Below are 26886 nucleotides of genomic sequence, written 5' to 3' on the forward strand. Positions count from 1 at the left end.
CTTAAAGTGATCAATCTGAAGAGAAAGAAGATTCAGGGAAAGATCAAACACTATGTTAAGCTGGGCCAGGCCACACCTCCCCACACGCTGTGCACAGTAATTCACACCCAAGTCATGTCTGAAGGAAGGCTTGCCTTTCCAAACATCCAAAATCACAGACAATTTTCATTTAAAAAGAATAGATCAAAGATTTCTTTTTAAGAGTTCCATTTTTACAGGACATGTATTCACTGTAACTATAATGTTATGCTATTAACACAAGAATGACTCATTTTAAAGAGGAATTATTTCAGATTAAAATTTGGAAGACTTTTCCAAGAGGAAATTAAAAAAAAAAAAAACTGGCCCGTGCATTTACAAGAAATTTACTTGTGTCAGAGGCCAAAGTTTATTCCTTTTATTGAAAAAACCATGTGAAGTTCCACAGAAAGAAAAAAAGAATTAAGAGTTTAAGACGTTCCCTGTCAGAGAAAGGAAATTAAGCTTTGCAATAATACCTTCAGAGCTTTGATTTACAAAAACTCAAATTGCTTAGGATTACCTAAGAGGGAAAAAAAAAAAAAAGAATGTAAGAGGAGAAAAAATTGCCCTTTAGAAAAAAATGAACAATCTGTAAAAAGAGTGACATAAATCCTCCCCAATCTTACAACTCACAGGAAACTCACCATAGGGACAGCCAGGTAATAATGCTAGTAGTGAGGTTAAAGTCAAGATGGGTTTTGTATTTAATAATTCCTCTGTGGAGAAAGAATGCAATGAATGAAGGAAGCCCCCAGACTTCCTTCCAGAAGAGGATGCTGCTACTAGGCTTCCTGTAACTGGTCAAGAAAAACACCTCTCTCAACACTCATACATATAGAAAGGGGATTTGATTAAGACACAGCAACAACAACCAAAGCTTCTTTCAGTCTCTCAAACGCACAGAGCCATTCAGCCCAACTATGGCTTACAACCCTGGAAGGGGTTAGAAATGAGATGCAGGTAGTTCCGATCTTCCGGGATTTTCAGCGTCCTGCTCCTTGGAGTCCCGGCTGTCTGCTCCCGTGGTCACTCTGCTGGCAGGGACCGTGCACCGAAAACACTGGGTGGCTCATTTGGCTCCCCAACTTGGTCACACTCCGTCCTAGCGGCGGGCTGGGCTGCCATCCTTCCGTAGGTAGTGTGCCGTCCTAGCGGCGGGCTGGGCTGCCATCCTTCTGCAGGAAGTGTGCCGTCCTAGCGGTGGGCTGGGCTGCCGGCCTTCTGTAGGAAGTGTGCCGTCCTAGCGGCGGGCTGGGCTGCCATCCTTCCGTAGGTAGTGTGCCGTCCTAGCGGCGGGCTGGGCTGCCATCCTTCTGCAGGAAGTGTGCCATCCTAGCGGCGGGCTGGGCTGCCATCCTTCCGTAGGTAGTGTGCCGTCCTAGCGGCGGGCTGGGCTGCCGGCCTTCTGTAGGAAGTGTGCTGTCCCGTTACCCCAGTTATCCCAGCCTGGTCGGCCCTTCCCCCTCTCCCCGCATCTCAGTGGGCAACCCAACAGAGGTCTCTGTGGAGCCTCCCTCAGGAGCAGCGGGGACACTACACCTTTGAGTCCTTTCCCTCAAAGAGATACTCTCCAGCCTCCCTGATGATCAGTCCAACCTTATCACAGTTATCAGATGATCACTGCTTACAGAGGCCTATTATGACTTCTGAGCCGTCTCTCCTGCCTAGAGTTTACTCTCGAGGCCATTAACCTGCTTTATTAAATCTTCATCAATTACCATGAGTTACATCTACTAATGTTGTATTAAAGATCAATGATATTTAAACCTACTTCTACACTAAGTGTACCACTCATACACCACATGTACTGCCTTTTTAGCATGGAATATTTTAAATATCAGTCCATCAGTTTCTATGAGACATCTGAGTTATTTAAACAAAAAATTATAAAATCATATTCAATGGATTTTTTTTTTTTACATCATAAGCTATTTCTTTGGTCACAAGAGCAAGTGAGTAGAATCTAGAAATCAATGACACATTCGTCTACCAATTTGAACAGTACTGTTAAAAAAGTTCATCACATGTGGAATATCCTAACCATTCATTCAGTGTCACCTAGCGTACACAATCATTTTCTGAGATAATTACCATTCTGGGGAAAATGACACAGCAAATATGAAGTGGTTACTTTAATTGTGGGAAAAATTCATTACATACTGAAAAATAGCTGGTCTTAGGTATCTGATTACATAACCACTTCATCTACGTAAACAGAACGGTCACCTCCCCTGAGACTAAGAGGAGTCTTATCCCATCAACGTCAGTCACTCTAAAGAAGTTCCTGGTTCTGCTTCCTCTCAATCCCAACTCCTTGTTGACTTCAACATCTTTCATCCACTCATCCATTAGGATTTACTGAGAACCAATGTCACACTGGGAACACAGTGATGGGAAAGCCTGCACTCTTTGGGGCGGGAAGAAGAGACTGATGATAGACAAATGAGCATGCTGTATAAGGTGATGTGACAGAAAGTGATGCAGATGATGAGAGGAAGCGTCCAGTCATGGTTGGGGGAGGCGTCTGGGGAGGGGCAGCTGAACTGAGGCTGAAGGAGCCGGCCACTCGAAACATCCGGGACGACATTCCATGCAACGGCCCTGAGATGGGGGACGGGCTTGGCCTGTTGCACGACCACAAAGAAGGCCAGTATATCAGGAATACAGGCACGTGTGAACGAGGGCAGAGAGGTAAACAGCTGATGCAGGGCCTTGTAGGTCAAGAATAGGGATGCAGGCTGAAGAATGAGGGAAAAGTCGCTAGAGTAGTTCTCAAAGTGTGGTCCCCAGACCAACAGTATCAGCATCACCTAGGAACTTGTCAGAAACAGAAAGTCTCAGGCCCCTGCCTAGACCTCCTGACTCAGAAAACCTTGGGGTGGGGCTCAGCAATCCCACTGAAGTTTGAGAACCACTGCATTAGGGGGTTATAAGCAGGGACGTAACACGAAGCTAAGTTTCTGGGTAACGTGCTGTAAATAAAGTAAAGCACTAGTTGTTTCACCAACAGATAACAGCAGTGCACCTTAATCTGTACAGTGTATATTAACTATTATAATGCTAATGGTTAACCCAGTGACAATGTCAAAACATCACAGATTTTATACCTGTAACTTACATAATACGGAACATCAATTATACTTCAATTTAAAAAATCAGATTCATATACAATGGTATTTATCTTTGCAGATTTTGAATTTCAAGGAATTTCTGGTCGATTTCAAGAAATACTAAGACCCAGGGGCTTCCCTGGTGGCGCAGTGGTTAAGAATCCACCTGCCAATGCAGGGGACACGGGTTTGAGCCCTGGTCCAGGAAGATCCCACGTGCCGCGGAGCAACTAAGCCCATGCGCCACAACTACTGAGCCTGCACTCTAGAGCCCATGAGCCGCAACTACTGAGCCCATGCGCCACAACTACTGAAGCCCGCGCGCCTAGAGCCCGTGCTCCGCAACAAGAGAAGTCACAGCAATGAGAAGCCCGCGCACCATAATGAAGAGTAGCCCCCGCTCGTCACAACTAGAGGAAGCCCGCACACAGCAACAAGGACCCAACACAGCCAAAAATAAATAAATAAATTTATTAAAAAACAACAACAAAAAAAGAAATACTAAGACCCAAAACACATTTTAAATTATCTGCCCCACCGTTAGGGCCTCAAATCACCAAGTGAGAAATCTAGAAAACCCACTCTTTTCCTCACCTCTCTCCCTAGCATAGCTCACGTTTCCTCCACCCTGTTCCTTAGTGTCAAAGTCACCCCTATCCTTCTTGAATAATTCAAAGCCATAAAACTGCCTCCAACCCTGTCCCTCCCACACATATACACCTCCAGCCGGAAGTAAACTTTCTCTTTGCTTCTCACACAACCACTCACACCATAGTTGTTTGGATCCCTGTCTCATTTGTCTTACTGATCTAAAAATTCCTTTGGGACAGAGGTTTTGGTCCTTACATGCTTCCTCCTCCCAGATTTTCTCCTCCCCCCGCAAAATACTACACATAGCAAATCAGTAATACGTGTTTGTTCAACTGAACCAATACTGTGGTTCGAAGACTCAAAGTTCCCCAGAAGATGGGAACGTGAACAGGAGACAGACTTGAAGAGAGTATGTTCACGTCATCAGGCGTAAGAAGCGTTTATATGCGAACACGTGGTATAACTTCAAAGTGAGCTTTCTCAGAGCCAGTGTCTCAAGAAAACAAAGCATTCTGCTAACTGTGGGATAACCTCAGAAATCTTTTCTCTCCTTTTCAACTATGCCTGAAGCCTGATTTAGATAGATTTCAAATTCCACCAAAGCTTTAGGCTACTCTGCTTTAAATGTCTGTCATAGACAAACAACAAAGTAAAAGAACTAAAAAAATATATTCAACTAGTTCATTCTCCATCTCACCATCTCAACCATTCTGTAAGCTTAACGTTGGTTAGTATGCTTTCTTCTAAACTGAGTACTGCTGTCTTGTAGGCATGTGTCTTGTTTTACATAAAGATACTGTTACAGACCTCATTCTATCTTCTGCTTTTATTCACTAAGCACCGAATTTTTTTTATAGTTTTTATTGGAGTATAGTTGATTTGCAACATTGTGTTAGTTTCTGCTGTACCGCAAAGAAAATCAATTATACATATACATATATCCACTTTTTTTTTTAATTTATTTATTTTATTTATTTATTTTTGGCTGTGCTGGGTCTTCGCTGCTGTGCATGGGCTTTCTCTAGTTGCGGCGAGTGGGGGCTACTCTTTGCTGCGGTGCGTGGGCTTCTCATTGCGGTGGCTTCTCATTGCGGAGCACGGGCTCTAGGCGCGCGGGCTCAGTAGTTGCAGCACGCGGCTCAGTAGCTGTGGCTCACGGGCTCTAGAGCACAGGCTCAGTAGTTGTGGTGCATGGGCTTAGCTGCTCCGCGGCATGTGGGATCTTCCCGGACCAGGGATCGAACCTGTGTCCCCTGCATTGGCAGGGGGATTCTCAACCACTGCGCCACCAGGGAAGCCCTATATCCAACTCTTTTTCAGATTCTTTTCCCATATAGGTCATTACAGAGCATTGAGTAGAGTTCCCTGTAAGCAGTGTATTTTTAAGATCCATCCATGATGCCATGAGTACAACCAACCCACTGCTTCTACTTCTTTCCTTTCTACCTCGCACTTTGCTATGGAAGTGGTCCTCCATTTTCAAAGATTTCACCTCTGTGAAATTCTCTGGGAAAGCTTAAAACCCAACTATGGACACAAATTTATATAGGCAAGAACTACCCTCGCCAAAGAAAATCAAAAATAAGAACATTCGTCACCCAAACAACATTTATTAAAACCGCACAGTGTATCACACACTGTGCTCCGTGTTAGAAACACAGAGACGAGAGGACCGGCCACACACTCAAGCAGCACACAGAGCAACACAGGGGCACAGCAAACACGTGACAACGGGAGAACTTCCTGGTGGAGGTTCAGATGACGTGCAGTGAGAACAGGGAAAAAAAACACTCCTTTCAAGGAGTACTACTGAACCGAAAACTGCAGGATGAGTAAGACAAGCAGGAAGAGGGCCATCCAGGCAGAAAAACATCACATGTAAAGGCGTGAGGAAACCTAGCATGCTGTCATCACTGCAATCCTGGAACTGCTGAAACAGGAAGACGTGAGGACAAAGAGAAGAGACAGGTCACTTTTCAACCCGTGAGCCGCAGCTGCGCCGTAGAAACCTACAACGTACAAAACTTGTTTTACACACACAGAAAATTATGGCAAAGTCAGATGGTGCAGAGCAGGTGGTGGATGGCAATGTACAAGAAGGTGCAACTTACCAGGAGCGAAAGGAAAACGGATCAGGCCCCACAAACAGTCCTAACGCAGGGTCCCTGGGAGCACATGGGAGGTGGTGAGCAGATCTTCCAGAACTGCCCCTCGATCCCGAAGGAAGGCCGGCTGAGCAGTGAGGAGGTAGCCGCTCTTCCATTCAGCACAAAGCAAACACACTATTTACTCCCCCTCCACGGTGGGTGCTAGGTTTGAAGTGCTGACTTGTTCTGTGTTTTGAGTCTTTCAATCACTTCCACTGCCCACTAGAGGCAAAATATTCTGGAAGTCTATCTTGACACAAAAAGGCCAAAATCCACTGGGCTAGACAATAAAGAAACTCTGTATCTAGCTAAGCAGCTTATATCATAGTCTGTAAGTAATACAAGTCTGTCTTCAAGAATTCTGGAGGGGAAAGAGACAGACTGCTGTCTCAGAAAGACCACCACGGGGTCTTCCCTGGTGGCGCAGTGGTTAAGAAGCCGCCTGCCAATGCAAGGGACACGGGTTCGAGCCCTGGTCCGGGAAGATCCCACATGCTGCGGAGCAACTAAGCCCGTGCGCGATAACTACTGAGCCTGCGCTCTAGAGCCCACGAGCCACAACTACTGAAGCCCGCGAGCCACAATTACTGAGCCCGCATGCCACAACTACTGCAACCCATGCGCCTAGAGCCCGTGCTACGCAACAAGAGAAGCCACCGCAAAGAGAAGCCCGCGCCCCGCAAGGATGAGTAGCCCCCACTCGCCACAACTAGAGAAAGCCCACGCGCAGCAACGAAGACCCAACGCAGCCAAAAATAAATCAATTAATTAATTAAAAAAAAAAAAGACAGACCACCACGAAGTAGTGTAAGAAAGACCACCACGAAGTAGTGTGTAGATGGAATGAAGGCATGAAGAACAGTAAGGGTAAGAAGATAAATAAGGAGAGGATCACCCCAGTCCAGGCAGGCGAGGGGTAATGCAGAAGAGGAGCACGAGGGGCTAGAGAGGAGGGGTCCGTGACAGTGATGAAACCATTATGGGAGAAAACAGAAGAACGGAAGGAAAGCAGGATAACGCCCAGGTCTCCCGACCACTGAAAGCAGCAAGCAAAACCTACCAGAGAAAGGATCCTATCTACCTTTAAAGTAAAAGTGTTATCCAAAATAGCCCCCCTTTCCAGGAGATCAATAAATTACCAAAAAACGACCTACACATCACAAACCAGCTATCAGTTAGCAACTAGATATTGTCGTGGTACAGAAAAACACTGGCACGAGGAGACCCTTTCTAGAATTCAAGTCACCTCTGACTTGAATTTCCTAGGTCGCTGGCTGCTTTGTATCTGCCAATAAAATGAAGATTATCACAGCGCTAAATAAAAAGAAAAAAGGAGGTCAAGGAACTTGTAGGTGAAAGTATCAGAAGCTTCCAAGGTGGCGTGGTCACATGGTCAAAGGCACAGTTGTTGTAAAACACTTGCAGGGTTATGGCTTTCTGTAAGAAACCTGATGTGCCCCGCTCCGTTTAAAGAACCACGGGGACAGAAGAAGGCTTTCTCTCAAGCTCTGCAGAGCTCTCTAATGATATAAAAAGTCTGGTTTCTCTTTCGTCCCACAGGAGGAGCTTGTGGACACGTCACCCTCCCCATCCCTGTCCTGGTCTTAATCCCAACCCCGGGCAGGTGTTACTGTTTCTTCTCTCACCCCTGAAGCTTCTGAACGCCTAGAGCAAGTCACACACTGCGTGGACTGAGTCCACAGCCACTTCACGCTAACAGCTGGGCCCTCGGTGTGATAACGCTTTTATCCATCTTAGGTGGTTTTCTGTAGTCTTCCTATGACGTGGGTTATCAGTCTCTCGCACCTTTCCCAGTTCTTTCGCTCTGGCACCGCCATCATCCATTCTCACACAGCAACAGAGGGATCTTTTCTAATCTCTCAGATTATGTCACTTTTACTGCTTAAAACTCTTCCAGTGGCTGCCACATCCCTTCCCCTGCACCTAAAATCTCTGCCCCAGCCAAGGAAAGCCTACACGCTGCACCTCTCCACCTCCACTCCTGCCACTCGCCCCCAGCCCGCTAATCTCCAGCCTCACCATCCCCATTGCTTCCTCCGGGCCTTTGCACCAGCCCCTGGGAATTCTGCCTACTTGATATGCCCCTCCCACAAATCTTCACAGGACCAGCCCCGTCTTGTCATTCAGGTCTCAGTCGAAATGTCACTTCCCTGACCATCCAATCTAAAGCAGCCATCCCAGTCACATGATGCTATTTAAATCCTACATAACTCTCATGTTTTGTTTTTTTTACTTTCCATATCCACCCCCCTCCAAGCCCCACACTAAACTTCTTGAAAGGTAAGCTCCCTGAAAACTCTCTTCTTCTTTCCTGTGTCCATGGCACTTAGAACAGTGGCTGGAATATAGTGGATGTTCACTAAATACCTGTTGAACAGATGTTGTCTCCAAAAGGCCATCCAAAAACAATCAGCAGGTTAATGAGGAAGAATGAAGAGCGATGATTTAATGTGATTTCGTTTGACATCAGTCCCTAGTTTATTTCCGATAAATTCATCTGATTAAACTGAATCACTATTCCTCACTATACAGACAACCCTGGGGCAGCAAGGGGAGATGCTGTCACTCTGCCCCCGGCCGGAGATCCCACCAGCAGTGGGCATTCCTTCAAGTCATTGCTGTACCTCTCAAGCCACTGGAAATGACTGCACAATGTCGATGGCAATCTCTCAGCAGACGCCACACTTTCCTTGCCCTCCACGGCTCCCAACACGCCTACTCTACTCTGCCCTTTCTTTCCTACCTCATCACCTTCACACCCTGTTTAAAGATACCGTCGAAAGAAAGATTATCCAACACCCCTCATACAAAAGGTAAACATTAAAAAAAAAAGAAGAGGAAAAAAAAGGGTAATCATTACACCCCTTCTCTTTCCCTGCTGATGTGGAAGAACTAAGATCTCTATGGAAGTAATAGACATAGAAAAAAATAATAGTCACTGAGATGTTTACTCTGCACAGGGTGAGGTCAGCTCCACATCAGTCGAAACTTGATAAGAAACATTTACCAATCTTCTCATCCAGTTTGGATTTAAATATGGGAGGATACCTCTGTTTTCCTTTTTCTACGTCAAAAATAATTATAGTTATGCTCTGAAAAGCAATATTTGAAGTTATCATTAGCCAAAAGAACATCATGACTACTGTCCTGCCCAGTATATAAAAACATTCTAGAGAGACTTCCCTGGTGGTCCAGTGGTTAGGACTCCGGGCTTCCACTGCAGGGGGCATGGATTCAATCCCTGGTGGGGAAACTAAGATCCCACATGCCATGCGGCTCAGCCAAAAAAAACAAAACAAAAATAAAACCATTCTAGAACATTTCTTCACAGGTAGACCTCGTTTTCATTTCATTTCTGCCAAGTGACCTGCAGTAAATTACCGAAACCCTTTGAGCTTGAAATTCCTTATCTGTTGTATAAGAAGGGGGTAGCCTCGCTTCACAGGGTCATAAGGAGATTACCTGGGATGAGCAGCCTAACCTCGAGGCAGGTGTTGGGCACATGAGGGGTTCCAGGAGAAGCTCCCTCTCCATCCTGGGTGGGAAATGAGAGCACAGGGCTTTCAACCATGCTGGTTTACAAAGAAATTGTTCATTCCACTGTGGAAGACCATTACACTGCCTTGACCATTTTTTATTTTTACCACTAGCAGTTTAAACTGGTATTCTACCATAGTTTACTCCTTATGGTTTTCCATTACTTTCCTAAACTTGCGCCTTAGGGATTTCTGGTAGAAATGTTTCAAATTTAAATAAATAGTACTAAGTTATAAATCTGTTTCTAGAAAAACCACTGAAATGTGCATTTCAAAAGGGAAAGTTCAGTATTTACTGGCCCCATGAACGTTTTCAATGAAAATCTGGTTCCATTAACCAAATAAATCATTTGTTTTTTGGATAAATTTTATGTAGAAAAGAGCTAAAAATGGCCACAGTGGCTGAGTCTGCGAAGCTACTTTTCTTGCACATGACCTAACTATGTTGAGAATTTGCATTTCTTCGATAAGATAGTTTTCTTTTGATAAGACGGTATGCAGAACGTTTTAAGAACCCTCCTTAACGCTCAGTGCTCCTAAAGGATCTCCTAATGACTAAGACTTCTTGGCTCTCCCCAACAAGATGAAAAATTTTACTGTCTCACCTACCACTCCAGAGTAAGTATACCTCTCACATGGTCTGTCGTCTATGTTTGCTTTTCTCAACGACATCTGATTAAGGAAAATGTTCTGTTCAGTACCTAGCACACCGTCAAAAAAAGAAGTATTTAAATAATGTTTGACTTGATTACATGGCATGAGCTGAAAAGAACACCCTGGATTCCTGAATTCTTATATCCCATTCTTCATATTCTTTGTGATACTTGTTAGTAGAGAAGGGTGGTGAGAGGTTTACAATACATGATGGCAAATCATACCAACATGTATTGGTACGCAGTTACCTTATTTGAGCTGGAGCGAGGCTGGACCTCACATGAGCTGCAAGAATGGCTCAGTGTTAAGTTAGCTTTAGAAAGACTTTTTAAGGAGTCTCACACACCATGGTAGATTACCAAGAGATAAAGGTCTACAGTATTCCTTAAAAGCTCCAGAAAAGAGAGGTTTTGTTTTCTTGTTTTTACTGTCTGCTGCTGGGGGGCAGGGGACGTGAAGAGGGAGAGAAAACAGTTCTTCCTAGAAGCAGTGTATGAATAAAGGACCCTCCGTGTCCCTCCCAGATAAAGAAGTTCTAAGTTAATTTTTTAAATATAAGCAGGTTTGTGCTACGTTTCTTTATAAAGTCTAAATCTGGTTTCTCTGAAACAGGTAAAAATACAGAAATTATTAAATGCTTTTCAGCTTTTAATTAGTGTAGCAGAAGTCACAAGGCAACAAATTTCACTACAGCACATGAAATGTGAGATACTTTGCACATTTTTTAAAATAGATGATTTGTTTAACAGCCTTTGAGAATGACAATCTATAGAGAACCTACCTTAAACTTTCTTCTGGAATAAAACCTAAACTAACTCACTACATTACTACTCAACAACAAAAAGAAATTCTTTCAGGACATGGTACAATCATAATAATACAATGTTCCAATGTTATAACTTGAAAGGTTCGTAATTTCAAAACACAATTTCAGTTTGGGAAAATACGTGCAAATAAAACCAGCAATTCTACATGAAAATAATACAAGTATTTCAGCAGAAGTTAAGCTCTTGGGCTGTACAGCTAACGAAGCTGCACCTAGTTGCCTTTAGAAATATATAAATCCGACTGACCAGGTATCAAACTTCTAAAGGAGCTACTACAATATCCCATTTTTTTGGTCCCAGACTCCCCAGACTAGAAGCTCAAATAATCAGATATTATTTCACAGCATCATGGGATAACTAGAAATAATTACGATACCTCTGAAGCACCAAAAGATAAGAAGCCATAAACCTAAAAATAAATCATGATTGGTTCAATTGAGCTCTTTAAAATAAGCTATTATTTTCTCGAAAATATTATCCGTATTAGGGCTACGTGATAAAATTTGTTTAAACAGAACACTAAATTAAATAATCGGAAAAACCATTCTCCAAGTCATTAGGGATAAACAGGCCATCACTATTTCATTTAAACTATTAACGTAAATGTGAAGCTGCAATATGGGATTCAAATGTAAAATTATCCTTTGTGCCACTTCGTCAAACTGCACTGTCAATACAGTCAGCGGCCACCAGGCACGTGTGACTATTTCGATGTAATTAAAATTAAATATATATTTTTTAAAAATTCAATTCCTTGGTCCCACTAGTCCCATTTCAAGCGCAGTGGCTGCAGGTGGCTGGTGGCTACCATACTGGACAGCACAGATGCAGTTCATTTCCATCACAGCTGGATATAAACGCCAAATATATGACATCAACCACAGAGACAGGCAAATTCAAGTCCTCTGGCCTTCCATGTGGCACTGCAGAATACTGTGTGTGGTTCTGTGTGTACATTTTGTTAATTTACGTTTCAGCAGCAAGTACAAACAAAAATTTTTATAAAACTATATCTAAAAAGAACAGTGAATGCTTATAGAGTTAGCTAAGCTCCTTCATAAAAACATTCTTCTCTGAATACAACACTTCACAAAATGAAAGTAATGAAAAAAAGATATCTGATATAATTTTAAATGGCTGAGAAATTTTGCTTTTAATGATGATTTCCCTTTATTTGATAAGTAAATACAATGTGAGAGTGGCTCACTAAAAAGCCATACTGTCAAACTGCAAATGACCCTTTCTTTAATGAAGAAAAAATAAGGTGTCAAGTATGAAAGAATAATCAGTTTCTCCTCACCAAGTTGTGGAAATATCACAGAACCAGACATACTAACTATGGCAGGTATCTGAAAATGAGTGTAATTATTACCCCCTTTTCTGCAGTACCCTATCATTTCCTCTATTGCGATCCTCAGCGCTTGTCTACTTATTTTTAGTTAGCCTGCTAAAATGCATCATCCCCTTCTGGTTTGGGGTCCAAGTATCACTTCATGTCCCACATGGAAGAAAATCACTTGATTCTCTAACATTTGGTGAGAAAACACATGAACACAATTTATTTGCACATTTTTAATATAATGCAGTCTAAATATCAACAGCAAATTATTTTTAACATGCCTTTAAAAGCAGATCAAAAAAATGTACTCTTAATGCCACAGAATTATACACTTAAAAACGGTTAAAATGGTCATTTTTATGTTACGTACATTTCACCCCAACAAGAAAGCATATCAAGGCAACTATCTACTTTCTGAGACTATCCATTTTTCCATATTAAGCATAATGCTCTTCCTGATAAATTAGAATTTTTCAAAGTAATAAATTCAAAACCTCACTTGGTGGAATAAAAATCCACATTAAAAGCTAAAGAGGAGAATATATTTAAGAAAACAATCTTATTTTCAAGTACCCCAAACATTACAGGATAAAGACACATATAACATGAGGTTACTAAATGAAAATTTGTTTCATATTTTTATGTGTCGCAAGTATAAGAATCTCCAGTTTAACCAATATTGCAAATTCAGGAGAAGTTCTTATCTAGCAACTATTCTAAGCGAGGCAATGAGACACTAACTGCTTCATAGACAGTAACTCTAATCCTCACAACCACCCTAAGAGCTACTATCATCCCCATTTTGCAGACGGTGAAACTGAGGAACAAATCAGTAAAAAAGAAAAAAGGCTACAGTCCCAAAGGTAGGAGCTGAGCAAATACTGCGCATGCCATCACACCACACAGAGTCTCATTAAGAGTCTACTGACATTAGGAAAGGCAATCAGAACAACCATGCTGCTAAATTTCAAATATAGTCTAAAGAGCTACATAAATTTTTATAGATTGTGATGATCTGGTATGTAGTTGGGAGAAAGAAAACTTTCATAAGCATTAAGAAAGCCCAAAGAATACCTTCCTTCTTCAAGGAAGAAATCATATTGCAACAACTCACACTTGTTGTCTTGCTCCTATTTTTAAGAAGAATTCACAGACAACTTGCAAAAGTTATTTTAAGGCAAAGAAATGTAAATCCAAGGAATAAAAAATTTTAACAGCAAAATCCCTCACCCTTATCCAATGTCCGTATTTTAATATTGGGAATTCACATCACAAACCTAACTTCATAAACAGGTATTAAACTAAAATAGGATGCATAATGCTATTAACACTTTCAAATTCCCTGAATCCTGGCAGGACAAACTATCCCAAACCATCTAAACTCAATTATCAAATCCAATAAATTAAGTGTGACCAGTACGTGAAAGTTTAGGATGCCCTCCTTCAACACAACCTATGGGGCCTGGGGACAGAATATTATATTCTGCGTCTGTGACTGCATATAAACAAAATTTGTCGCCACTCATTCCACAGATTGTATAAAAGTAAAAGAAAAGTTGTTTCTTTGTCTTAACAAATGAAGCCATAAGAAAACATCAGATGACTGCAAGATGATCCCGCTTCAGTGGGAGAGGTGTAAGTACAACTTCCTCGAGGAAACACACTAATGAAGTCTGCATAAGCCACTGCAACCCTCCAGGTTCTGCGACCGTTGAAGGAAAGGGGCATTTCAAATGTCTCAAACCTGCTGTTCACCTGTGTCCTGGTGGCCACGTCAAAAGCCTACAGAGCCTATAAAGAACTCACTAATCTTCTCAGAAGTCTCGCTAAACAAGTTGTGGGAAACTGCAGGAACCAGGCAAATGCGTTTACTGCGATCAAAAACTTTGAGGTTGCATTTATTAAAACCAGTTTCCAGAAAGAGATAGAGTGGCTTGGCTGCCATCACAGCTATCAAGATCGAAATTCAACTAAAAAGCAAGGGTTCTCTTTTCAGTAGGTATATTTCGCTCCAACTTAAAGCTGTTTGTTTAAAGACAAAGCAAATAACAAGATTCCCGGCTCCCTTGTTCTTGACCTTCAAGAACTGCAAAAAGTCAGGACCCAGCCAAAGAGAAAAAGAAAAGTTCGACTGGCTGCCTCACCGACTCTGGAGCAGTTGCTGGAACCCCTCCCCTCGGTGAGGGTCTCCCCACTCCCGCACGCAGGAGCTTGGGGCGGAGAGCCCGGAGGATGGAGCCGCAGCAGTTCTCCCGAGGTTTGCAACGCAAAGACCACCCGCGACGCGGACTCAGGCCCCCGGGCTCCTCTCGGGACCTGCACGAAGGCGCGCACCAGACCCCCGTCCGCGACCCCGCACACTTCCGGCCCCGGCCCCGGCCCCTACCCGCCAGCCCGCTTACCGGCATCATTTTGGACCCGAACCGCATCGAAGCGGGTGGCCAGACCGCGGCTCGGAGCCGAGCGGAGGCGCCCCCGGGGTCGCGCGGTGCGGGGGAGGGGAGCGCAGAGGGAGGCCGCCCGGGAGGCGGCGGACCTGTTGCAAAGCGACGGCGGGTGGCGGGGCGGCGTGCGGGTCCGCAGAGTTCTCCCCGCGGTCTGGGGCGCCACCGAGCCCCGGGCCCACCTCCGACCGGGCCCCCGGACGCGGCTTTGTCTCCTCAGCGCTCGCGACAGCCCGGACTCCCTTCTTTGCTCCGAAACCAACTAATCCCGGGGCCTGTCCCCCGCCGAGCCCGCGCCGGCTCCGCCCCCCGCACGGAGCCCCGCCCGCGGCGCGCGAGGCTGGCTGGGGGAGGGGAGGCCGCTGAGACGAGGCCGCGGGGGACGAAGCCGCGCGCGCCTGCGCGGGCCCGCGGCGGGAGGGAGGCGAGGCGGCTGGCTCGCGCCCGGGTCGGCGGGCGCCGGGTCACCGTTTCTTTATTTGCCTTCGGACGACGCGTCGCCGGGGGCGCGCGGCGGAGCGACCGGAGCGCGCGCCTGCAGGCGGGGCCGGGGACTGTAAGGCCGCCTCTGAAAGACGGAATAATGAAAGACTCCGGAGGAGCCCGGGGGCCGCGGCCGTCACCTCCCCGCAGTTTCGAACTGGGCCGGGAGGCTGAACCTTGGCCCGAGACTCGGCACCTGGACGGGTCCTCCCCGCGGCAGTGCCGCGGGGCTCGGCCGGAGCCAGGCGACCGGACCTCATGGGAGGACCCGGCCGCACGGCTGGATCGGCCGATGTCCCTGGAGGCCCGGCGACTGCCCCGTCCCAACAAGATGGAGATCGGCGGGGCCGTCTCAGCCCGCAGCGCATTCCGAGAGTTCCTGGTGAAGGAGTCCTCGGGCTGTCGCCTTTCGTCTCATTTGCCATCGTCCAAATTCTGATTTAGAACTCACGTGTGACTTTCTATAACTAAAAACAAACAAAAAAACCCAAACATTTAAAAATGACTAAAATGGTCAATTTTGTCTGTTTTACCACAATAAAAATAAGTAAATAAAACCAAAAAAGTTTGAAATGCGCAAAGCAGCTTTCTGAGGCGCTGCTTTTCTGTTGCTCAAGAATGTCCTGGATTTCCTCTCTGAAGGGTGCTTGTTACACCCTCAGGACAGTCTCGGATATGACCACACACTGCTCCCTTTGCAGGGAGCTAAGCGAAGGCCTAGGAGAATTGCAGAGGCTCATTTCGAAAGAGTAGCAGAGCTGGTTCAGGCACCCTCTTCCACCTTCCAGGGAGACAGATTCCAGGAACCCTAACTCCAGGAAGCCGTAGTTCTGGCAAAATTGTCCCTGTGAGCGAGCTTAAGTGGAGTGAAGCACCTGGATTTATCTAGCCTCAAGGATGGACAATTCTTTCGTTGTCCAATATATCCCTTACCAGAATCTCCATCAAAGTCCTATCCTACTCTCCCAGCTACATATCTGGAAATATTAAGTATTAAACTATGGCTAATTTGATTAGTATTAAAATTTCTCCAAAACTCTAGTTTAAAGTCTAGCTTTTTTAAGAGGATTGTCCTAAGTCAAGTAAAGGGAATTCATCCCTTTATTCAGTAAATATTTATCCAATACCTACTACATGCTGGGTATTCTTCTAAGTGCTGGGATACATTAATGAAGAAAACAAAAATTGGGTGGAAAAATCAGTAGCTGAGTATATTAATAATTAATACTTACTTAAATTACCAAATATAGTTATAAGAAAAAAAATTAAAGGGGCTAAGGGGATGAGGCATGCAGGTGCAATTTTAAATCAAGTGGTCAAGGGACTTCCCTGGTGGTCCAGTGGTTGAGACTTCCCCTTCCAGTGCAGGGGGTGTGGGTTCGATCCCTGGTCTGGGAGCTAAGATCCCCCATGCCTCAGGGCCAAAAAAAACCAAAACATAAAACAGAAGCAATATTGTGACAAATTCAGTAAAGATTTAAAAAATGGTCCACATCAAAAAAAAACTTTAAAAATAAATGAATAAATAAATCAAGTGGTCAAGGTAGACCTCACTGAAAAGATGATCTGTGAGCACAGACTTGAAGGAGTGAACTACAGCAGCGGTCCCCAACCTTTCTGGCACCAGGGACCAGTTTCCGGGAAGACAATTTTTCGGAGGGGGAGGGGTGGGGGGATATAGTTCAGGCGAGTGATGAATGCGAGTTATGGGGAGTGGCAGGTGAAGCTTCGCTAGCTCTCCCGCTACTCACCTCCTGCTGTGCGGCCCGGGTTCCTAACAGGCCGTGGACTGGTACCGGTCCACAGCCGGGCAGTTGGGGATCTCTGAACTACAGCCTTCATGAAGGCTTCCAGGCAGAGGGAACAGCCAGTGCGAAGGCCTTAAGATGGGAGCCTACTTGGCATATTCCAGGAACGTCAAGGAGGCCAGGATGGCTGGAGGAGACTAGATAAGGAGGAGAGAAGTAGCAGATGAGGTAGAGTGATATAAGGAGCCGGATAATGTACAGCCTTGAGGGCCATTGTAAGGACTTTGGCTTTTACTCTGCGTGAAATGGGGAGTCATGGAAAGATTTTGAACAGATGAGTACCATGATCTGACATATTTTAATGGAATCATTCTAGCTGCCGTGGAAAACAGACAGAAAGTTAGCAGAGAACCTGTAGGAAGAACTTGCAATAATCCAAGCAAAAGATGAAAGTGGCTTGGGCAGTAACAGTGGATGTGGTGAAAAGTGGTCAGATGTGGGATGTATTTTGAAGGCCGAACCCATAGAATTTCCTGATAGGATAGATATGGAATAGGAGAGTAAAAAGTCAAGGGTGAGTTCAAGGTTTTTGTCCTGCAGGATGGAAGCTGCTACCAACTGAGAGGGAGAAGACCCTGAGTGGCAAGTTGCAGGGAAGAGGCGATCATGTTAAATTTGAGAATCTTAATAAAAATAAGAGAAACCCTAATCCTGGAATTTAGCACATTTGTGGAAAGCAAGACTCCCTTTTGGCAACCGGCAGGGACTGTGTAACACAAAAAAACCTACCTCATATTCCGCTGGCTTTCATTATTTTCTGGCATACAAAGAAATCTCAGAAACAACTATAAGATACCATGATCCAGGTCATCCAGGAAAAGAATTCTGGATATCGGTCACTAAACCTCCCGTTCTCAACAATGAGAAAACATCTCTCTTTGCCATCCAAAAACTGGTCACACACAATAGTAAATTATATTTAGAGGGAGCATCGACAGCCCTGGCTTATTAATAATAACAGCAGTAGAAGAAAGGAGAGAATTATTGGAATAAGATGGCCAGGTCTATTTCTTTCCTGCCTGTTCTCACAAACAGTTTGTTTTACTGCCTGTTTCTTCTGAGGAGAGGAAGAAAAGGGGACAGCAGCTGGCGATTTGTCCCAAAACTCACTTCCAGCCAATTGAGAATTCCCTGCTGCCAAATAGCAGGCGTATTTCTGTTGAGGGTTTTGTTTTCTTTTCTTTTCTTTCTTTCCTTTTTTTTTTTCTTTTTTAGCGTTGAGCATGAAACCAGTGAACCCCTGTCTATGCTTTGGTTTCATTCCTTCAGATTCTGTGCCATCACATATAGCTCTCTGATGGGTTGTTTTCTCCCTTCCAAAGTTCCACCTATTTCTTCATTCCCGCTCTCACCTGCTTATTCTGCCGAGATCCTGTCCTCCTTTCTCCTGACTCTATAATTCTATATTCAACTCCGAGAAAGATAAATCAAATCACCACCAGCTGGGTGCGGATGAGCTGTGTTCTCTTTGGATCTCACCTCAGCCCCAGGCACAGTACAATTAATCACTTGTTTGGCTTGAGTTCAAATGTTTGAGTTCCCAACTTCCTCCCCATGTTACTTTCTTTCCCATTTCCCTCAGGTGTTCCAAACCTTGCATCCCTCCCCAGCTCAGAAGATGAACTCCCAGTTTCCTTACCCAATAAAACAGAGGCTATTGGAGCTTACATTATACTCCTGCAATATCCTTTCCTCCACTTCCAACCCATCATGCAGCCTTCTCCGCTTCCTTCCTCTCCTTCATTTCACCCTGTGTGCCTGAACGTTGCCAGGCACCATTCTAGACTCTAGAGACACAACAGCCTGCAAAACAAAGACTCTGCCTTCATGAAGCTTGGATTCTAGTCAGGGAGTTAGACAATAAATGAATGAGATTATAATAAATGCTTTGTGGGGCGGGGGAAACAACTAGGTAAACCAAAGAGAGTAGTGCCTGTTTTGGATAGGGTGGTCAGAGCAGTCCTCTGAGGGATGAAGCGAGGGAGGCGATGGGACTCTAGGCAGTGGGAAGAACAAGGGCAAAGAGCCTGAGGCAGGAGTGTGCCTGGCATCTTAAAGAAACAGCAGGGAATTCCCTGGCGGTCCAGTGGTTGGGACTCTGCGCTTTCACTGTGAGGGCCTGGGTTCAATCCCTGGTAGGGGAACTTAGATCCTGTGAGCCACAGGGTGCAGCCAAAAAAAAAGAAAAACCAGCAAACAGGACCAGTGTGCCTGGCGCTGAGTGAACAAGAAGAGTGGTCAGGGAGATGGAAGAAGATCGATCGCGTGGGACCATGTGTTCTACCAATTAGGCTCCCTCTTGAAATCTCAGATACTCCATTTTTCAGGTTTCTTCGCCTACAAGTTTATTTGGTTCTCTCCTACACTCCCTTCAAATTAGCAGTAACCAAAAGACAGAGATGGGGCAGAATTTTGAGTCTCAAGCCTCCTTGCCTCCATCCACACTTTTCTTTTTGCCTTGAATATCTTCCCCCACATCCTACTTCTGCTCATCTTTTAGGTGCCTTCCTAAATGTCATTCTTGGAAGTCATGTTTGATGTTTCTCAAACAGAATTAATCAATATCTCATCTATATTCCATAGCCATTTATATAAGTAATTTATTTATTATGGTACTTACCTTATGATATAGAAAAGAACACATTTGTCTCCCCAACTAGACTCAGTGGCAAAAGCTATTTGTTTATTCATTTATTTGTGTATCTTCAGCCCTAACTTTGTGCCTGGGCGTGGTAGGTACTCAATAAATGTAGAATTGATGGTACTTAATCAGTGTTTACCATGCTCTCTTTTCTCTTTGCTGGGTATAGTGAGGTTTTGTTCCTGATTCCTGCAATAGCCTCAGGCAGATCTTCCTGCCCTGTTTGCTCCAATCCATTCTCCACCCTAGGAGTTGGCAAACAACAGGCCAAATCTGCCCTCCACCAGTTTTTGTATTGCCTGTGAGCAAATACGGTTTTTACATTTTTTAATACTGGAGGGAGAGGGGAGGAATCAAAAGAAGAATATGTTGTGACACAAGAAAATTATATGAAATTCAAATTTCTGTGTCCTTAAGGAAAGTTTTATTGGAATACAGCCACACATATTTGTTTACATGTTGTCTGTGGCTGCTTTTACACTACGAGAGGGGAGTTGAGTAGTTGTGGCAGAGACTGTATGTCCAGCAAAGCCTGAAATATTTACTACCTGGCCCTTTAAAGAGGAAGTTTGCCACTCCTGCTCTAAGAGCAACAAGAATGATCTTTTTAGCAAAAGTGTAATCATGTCACTCCCATGCTTGAAGGTCTTTAATCAAAGTGGATGGGCATATGGATGGGGTAGAACTGAGGTCTGAAGGACATAGGGGCCAGGTGATAAATGTACATAGAAGTTAATCATACTTTTCTGTCTTCTTGTGTTTACTCTAAATTCTGGATAATAAAAAAAATTTTTTTAAAGAAAAAAGAAAACCCTTCCATTGCTTTCTATTGCTGTTAGGGTAAAGAATACTCCATACATGGCCTCCAAGCCTTTGCTTGGTCTTGCTCATAACTACTCTCCGAGACAGTTAGGGTGGGAAGGAGGAACAGTAATTACCTCCCCAAATTCATGAAAAAATGATTTGAAATTGCTAACTTTGCAGAATAAACTCAGTGCTTTGAAGACATCTGTCTGGCTACTGACTGTATGTTGATTTGGTTTAAATAATCCCCTGCTTATTGCAAGTCATGGAACCAGGGGCTCCTGGTTCCTCAGCTTCTGTTGTCAATTCTCTCTCCATACTTCACCTTCCCCTCCCTCATCCAGCCTGCCTTCCAGCCCCATCCCTCCTCTGAAATAGCTCTTGATGAAGTCACTGGTGACCTCTATTTCATTGATGCAATAAACATTTTCAGTCTTCATCTTTCTTGACCTTTCACCAGCACTTAGCTGTGACTCATTCTCTCCCTCTCAAAACACCCGTTTCCCTTGACTTTTAGGACAATGCTCTCATGGTTTTCCTCCTACCTCTTGCACTGCTTCTTCTCTGTGTCTTTTGAAGGCTCATTCCTCCTCACCAGCCTTTACATGTTGAAGGTCCTCAAGGCTCAATCCTAACGATTTCCTTTTTTCACTGACTACCTTCCTCCTAGACAGTCTTATCCCCAGTCTTAAACCTCATCTACACATGGTATGAATTTTTATATTTCCAAACCAGACTGCTTCTCTGGGCTCTAGAACTAAGCTGTCCAGTGAGAAAGTCACGTACCATATATAGCTATTGAGCATTTGAAATGTGGCTAGTGCAACTGAGAAACTAAAATTTTAATTTTAATTCATTTAAATATAAGTGGATGGTAGTGGTAGACAGTGTAGATACGGAATACTTACATCATCACAGAAAGTTCTACTGAAGGGTGCTGCATATTCATATCCAGTCATATCCAGCTGCCTGTTAGTCATTTCCTCTTGGCTGTCTCAAAGTATGGCAAACTCAACTTGTCTAAAACCAAACATGTAATCTTTCTCCCCAGTATGTTCTGTCTCTGTGAATGGCACAAGTGTTCATCCATTTTCTCAAGCCAAGAACCCAGGAATCATGCTTGACTTTATTTCTTCCTCATCTCCAACATCTATTCAATCATCAAGCTGTGTTCATTCTGTTTCTTAAACATGTCTTCAAAATCCCCATTTTCCATCACCGCCGCCAGTCTGCTGAAGCCACTATCGTCTCTCACTCGTCTGATTATAGACAACCCTACTGAAAGTCTCTCCTTAACATCGCCTCCAAGCCCTGAATGTCTGTCCCTGCCCATTCTCTACCTTTACCAGGTATAGTCCCCTCCCCCCCTGAGACTCAGCCACGCCATCCTTTTTCAGTCCCTTTCGCCCTCCAGGACATACTGCAGCATGGCTCTGAGAACCTCACCTTTATGCCATATGCCACCACTGAATATTTAGACGATTTGTGTTGCTAGTGTTATTCAATTCATGCCCGTCTCTCCCACAAGACTTTAAACTGTAGGGTATCGACTTCAGCTCATCCTTGTTTACCACTGATTTTTCAGTACCTAAAATGGGGCCCGGTACATAGTAGTAGAATGAATAACTGAATGAACAAAAGAGTGAATAATGAATGAGTTGTTCATTTGCCTGTAAAGCATGTGATTAAAGCCAGTGCATTAGTCAGCTCAGGCTGCCATAACGAAATATCATAGACTAGGTGGCTTAAACTACAGGAATTTATGTTTTTCATGGTTCTGGAGGCTGGGAAGTCCAAGACCAAGGTACCAGCCAGTTTGGTTCCCCGGCGAGGGCTCTCTTCCTGGCTTACAGGCTACTGTCTTAGCATGTATACCCACACGGCAGAGAGAGAAAGAGGAAGAAAGCGCTCTGGTGTCTCTTCCTATAAGGGCGAGAATCCCATCACGAGGGCCTTCAAGACCTCATCTAAACTTTATTATCTTTCAAAAGCCCCACCCTCAAATACCATCACACTTGGGGGGGTAGTGCTTTAACATAAATTTGGGGGGGGACACAATTCAGTCCACAACAGTCAGCATTTTGCACATTTTCCCAATCCTATGGCCATACGTTAAACTCATCACCCCAAAAAGCCATCTCATAAATGCCTATAAGAGGTTCTGATTGAATGAGGGTGAAAGGATGTATGGAACAAAAACCCGTTGCTGGAAAACAGACCTAATGTGCTTTCCCTTCTGCTGATTGGTCTATGATGTCATCATCCATAAAGGACTATATTGATAATTACTACACAGCATTTGAAAAGAAAGACAGTCTACCTGATGTTACTTCAGAAAGTTAAACTGAGGCTTCACTGTTAGCAAGCAAGAGAAGTCTAGCCTGAAATACTGAAAATGGACACTTTCAAGTGCCGAGGTGTCACAAAGGCCGTTGGCCATCAACAGAGCCTGCTGTGGCTTTGTTCTCCCCAATGCAAAGGGGTTTTTATTTCACTGTGAGGAATATACATGTATTTCCTCCTGGTCTCTGTTAAAATACACCATGTTAGATCAGAATGAACTGAGTTCTAGTCAGTTCAAAACCATTTAAAACCATTTTTAAACCGGGGCTTTATTCAAATATTTTTCAAGAGTGCCTGTGAAGGGGCTTCCCTGGTGGCGCAGTGGTTAGGAATCCTCCTGCCAGTGCAGGCGACACGGGTTCGATCCCTGGTCCGGGAGGATCCCACATGCCACAGAGCAACTAGGCCATGTGCCACGGCTGCTGAGCCTGCGCTCTAGAGCCTGCGAGCCACAACTACTGAGCCCGCGTGCCACAACTACTGAAGCCCACGTACCTAGGGCCCATGCTCCGCAGCAAGAGAAGCCACCACAATGAGAAGCCCGCGCACCACAACGAAGAGTAGCCCCCGCTCCCCACAACTAGAGGAACCCAACGCAGCCAAAAAAAAGAAAAAAATGAGAGTGCCTGTGAAAAACACTGTGGTTTCACATACATGGCCAAAGTTCCTTTGGGGAAAGGACCAATTCTTAAAGTTCTTGATATTCCTTTTAGGGGAGCACACAATGTTTCATCATCATCATCAATTAAGTATTACATAAATGCAATCATGTTGCTACTATATATTCCCCCCCCCGCCCCCCCACCCCGCCCATGCCCATAGCTAAAGATAAGCAATTAGAAAAGGAGAAACAAATCAGATTTTCGATACTGTCATTTAAAACCCATTTATGTGGAGTCCGCAACTCACTTCCAGTAACAATTATGTGTGACATTCAAGTTAGTTATTAACTGACAGTTGAGAACACTCATTTCTAACATTTCTAAAAGTCTTAGCTGAACTCAGTTTTTACTGCTCTAGTTAAGGCCCAGAGGAAGCTTAAGAAAGGTCCACAGAGAAGGTAAACTTAGAAGACTGTAAAACTGAAAAAGGAGAGTATAATCTTGTTGGAGAGAATTTTCACTTCAAATTAATGAGTCCCCAAGCTGTAACCACTGAAGTTTGTTTGTTTGTTTTTTCTTAAAGTAATTTGCTCTCTGAAAGTGTTTGTAATTGATTTGGGAGAAAAGTATAAATCTCATCTCAAATATACTTCACATTTACTGCATCTAATAGAATAAATATGCAATTGAAAAAAGCCAATTGATGAAGGTGTGCTTATGGGACTGACTATAGCAAGTTCTTCTAGTCTGTTTAAATATGCTTTTATTTACCCTTAAATTTCAATTTACACACAGCTTTTCTGTTTAATTCAATAAATACTACTGAATGTCTACTATGAACCAAGAACATTCTGGGGCATATCTATGTGAAATGAGGTACACATATAGAATTGAAGGCACTCTTTTTATTTATTTATTTATTTATTTTTGGCTGTGTTGGGTTTTCGTTGCTGTGCACGGGCTTCCTCTAGTTGTGGCGAGCGGGGGCTACTCTTCATGGCGGTGCATGGGCTTCTCATTGTGGTGGCTTCTCTTGTTGCGGAGAACGGGCTCTAGGCGCATGGGCTTCAGTAGTTGCAGCGGGCAGGCTCAGTAGTTGTGGCTCGCGGGCCCTAGAGCGCAGGCTCAGTAGCTGTGGCTCACGGGCTTAGTTGCTCCGCGGCATGTGGGATCTTCCCGGACCAGGGATCGAACCTGTGTCCCCTGCATTGGCAGTTGGATTCTTCACCACTGCGCCACCAGGGAAGTCTGAAGGCACTATTTTTAGATTTCCGCTATGTGTAGGGAATCTGTTGATTGCTACAGTAATTGTGAGGTTGGTGCTTCTGTTATTCTGTCTTACAAATGAGGGGCCTGAGGCACAGGGAGGTTAAGTGACTTGTCTGAAGCCTGTGGGTTCAGGCAGTGGGTGAGTGGCAGAAGCTAGGATTTGAGCCCAGGTAATTTTTTTTGGCCAGGCCCCACAGCTTGCAGGATTTCAGTTCCCCAACCAGGGATTGAACCCAGGGCCACAGCAGTGAAAGCCCAGAGTCCTAACCACTAGGTCACCAGGGAACTCCCCATATGCCACTTTCCTTTATGCTCTCCTTTCCTTCAACACTTCTACACCAAATGCCTGGAGGCACGGGACCAGCCAGTGAGGATATAAAGATAAGTAAGGTTCAGAGCACATGCAGCCTAGTAGAGGAAAACGTCCTTATGAGTGCATGCGTGAAATCACAAGTACAGGTGCTCTGGTTGAAGTCCGCATGGGGAACTGTTACCTAATCCCCTGACCCTCCCCAGGTTGGGACAATCTGGAAAGCCCTCATAGGGAGGAGGGCTCAGGAGCAGAGTCTAAAAGATGAGTTTACCAAAAAACCAAAAAAAAAGAAAAACAAAAAATAAAACAGGTGAGCTTACCTGAAGTGGGTGTATTTTCTTTTTTAAAAAAATATTTTATTTATTTATTTATTTATTTATTTTTTGGCTGCATCGGGTCTTAGTTGTGACATGCAGGATCTTTGGTTGCCGCGTGTGGGCTGCTCTCTAGTTATGGCACGCAGGCTCAGCAGTTGTGGCATGAGGGCCTAGCTGACCCGTGGCATGTGGGATCTTAGTTCCCCGAGCAGGGATCCAACCCGTGTCCCCTGCATTGGAAGGTGGATTCTTAACCACTGGACCACCAGGGAAGTCCCAAGTGGGTGTATTTTCTATTTCATTTATTTGAAGCCCTGGTTAACTGGAAGGAAATTTAATTTCATTTAAACTAAGTTTTGGGACTTCCCTGGTGGTCCAGTGGTTAAGACTCTGCACTCCTGCACTTCCCTGGTGGCACAGTGGTTAAGAATCCTCCTGCCAATGCAGGGGACACGGGTTCGATCCCTGGTCCGAGAAGATCCCACATGCCGCAGAGCAACTAAGCCCATGCGCCACAACTACTGAGCCTGCGCTCTAGAGCCCGTGTGCCACAACTACTGAGCCCACGTGCCACAACTACTGAAACCCGCACACCTAGAGCCCGTGCTCCACAACAAGAGAAGCCACCACAATGAGAAGCCCACACACTGCAACGAAGAGTAGCCCCTGCTTGACCTAACTTAAGAAAGCCTGCGTGCAGCAACGAAGATCCAAGGCAACCAAAAATAAATAAATAAATAAACAAATTAATTAATTAATTAATTAATTAAAGACTGCACTCCTAATGCAGAGGACACGGGTTCGACCCCTGGTCAGGGAACTGAGATCCCGCATGCTGCACGCCATGGCCAATAAATAAATAAAGTTTTATTGAGTGTCTACTATGTGCGTAGCAATATGAAATATACAAATAAGACTTGATCTGTGCCCTTGACAAGCTTCGAAACTGGGGAAGGAGGAAATGTAGGCAGAAATAATAATAACTAGGCCCACCATTTATAGCACCATGCCCACACCATGCTAAGCCCTTTACAAACCTTTTCTTGTATGATCTGCACTAACTGTATAAGGAGGTACTGAAATCTCCATTTTACAGATGGAGAAACTAAGGCTTAGAGATGCTAACTCATTAATTCATTCAATAAGTATTTACTAAGGGTGTATTATGTATGTGCAGGTACAAGTCTAAGCTCTAGGGATATAGCGGTGAAGAAGATGGATAAGGTCCTGCTCTGTTGTCTAGAAGTTTTTGTTCTAATAGAGGATGCAGATGATAAACAAGTAAATAGGACAAGTGCTGTGAAGAAGTTAAAATACGATGATGTAACAGTGACTGGAGTGGGGTAGGTACTTTAGAAATGGTGGTCAGGAAAGTTCTGTCTGAAGAGATGATATTTGAACTGAGATCTGGATGACAAGAAGAAACTATCCTCAGAAGATCTGGATGAAGAGGGTCCCAGGCAGAGGAAAGAGCACATGCAAAAACCCTGAGGGAGACGTGAGCCTGGCATGTTCAATGAGCAAAAGGAAAGCCAGAGTGACTAGAGCAGGGGGTCTTACCCCAAGTCAGACAGCCAATAAATAACACAGACGACAGTCAAATCTAGCTCTGCCTA

At 44.4% G+C, this 26886-nt stretch overlaps 1 protein-coding gene and 1 long non-coding RNA gene across 3 annotated transcripts in view; both read right to left on the bottom strand.

Moving 5' to 3' along the window:
* The window catches only part of TP53BP2 (tumor protein p53 binding protein 2), a 62122-nt gene extending 47163 nt beyond the window's left edge, over positions 1–14959 (bottom strand). For both annotated transcript variants that reach the window (XM_082389797.1, XM_082389796.1), the window contains exon 1: positions 14649–14959. Coding sequence is in view for 1 of the 2 variants with exons in the window: in XM_082389796.1 (XP_082245922.1) it covers positions 14649–14675 (27 nt within the window). In the remaining variant the exon portion in view is untranslated. The remainder of the gene's footprint in view (positions 1–14648) is intronic.
* Positions 1900–14628, bottom strand: LOC309627861. The gene is made up of 2 exons (XR_014243998.1): positions 5834–14628; positions 1900–5731 (listed from the first exon to the last, which is right to left on the bottom strand). It is a non-coding gene; the product is annotated as an uncharacterized lncRNA (long non-coding RNA).
* Positions 14960–26886: the final 11927 nt, after the last annotated feature.

This window comes from Balaenoptera borealis (assembly GCF_965194805.1).
Source record: "Balaenoptera borealis genome assembly, chromosome: 1".
Taxonomy (NCBI): domain Eukaryota; kingdom Metazoa; phylum Chordata; class Mammalia; order Artiodactyla; family Balaenopteridae; genus Balaenoptera; species Balaenoptera borealis.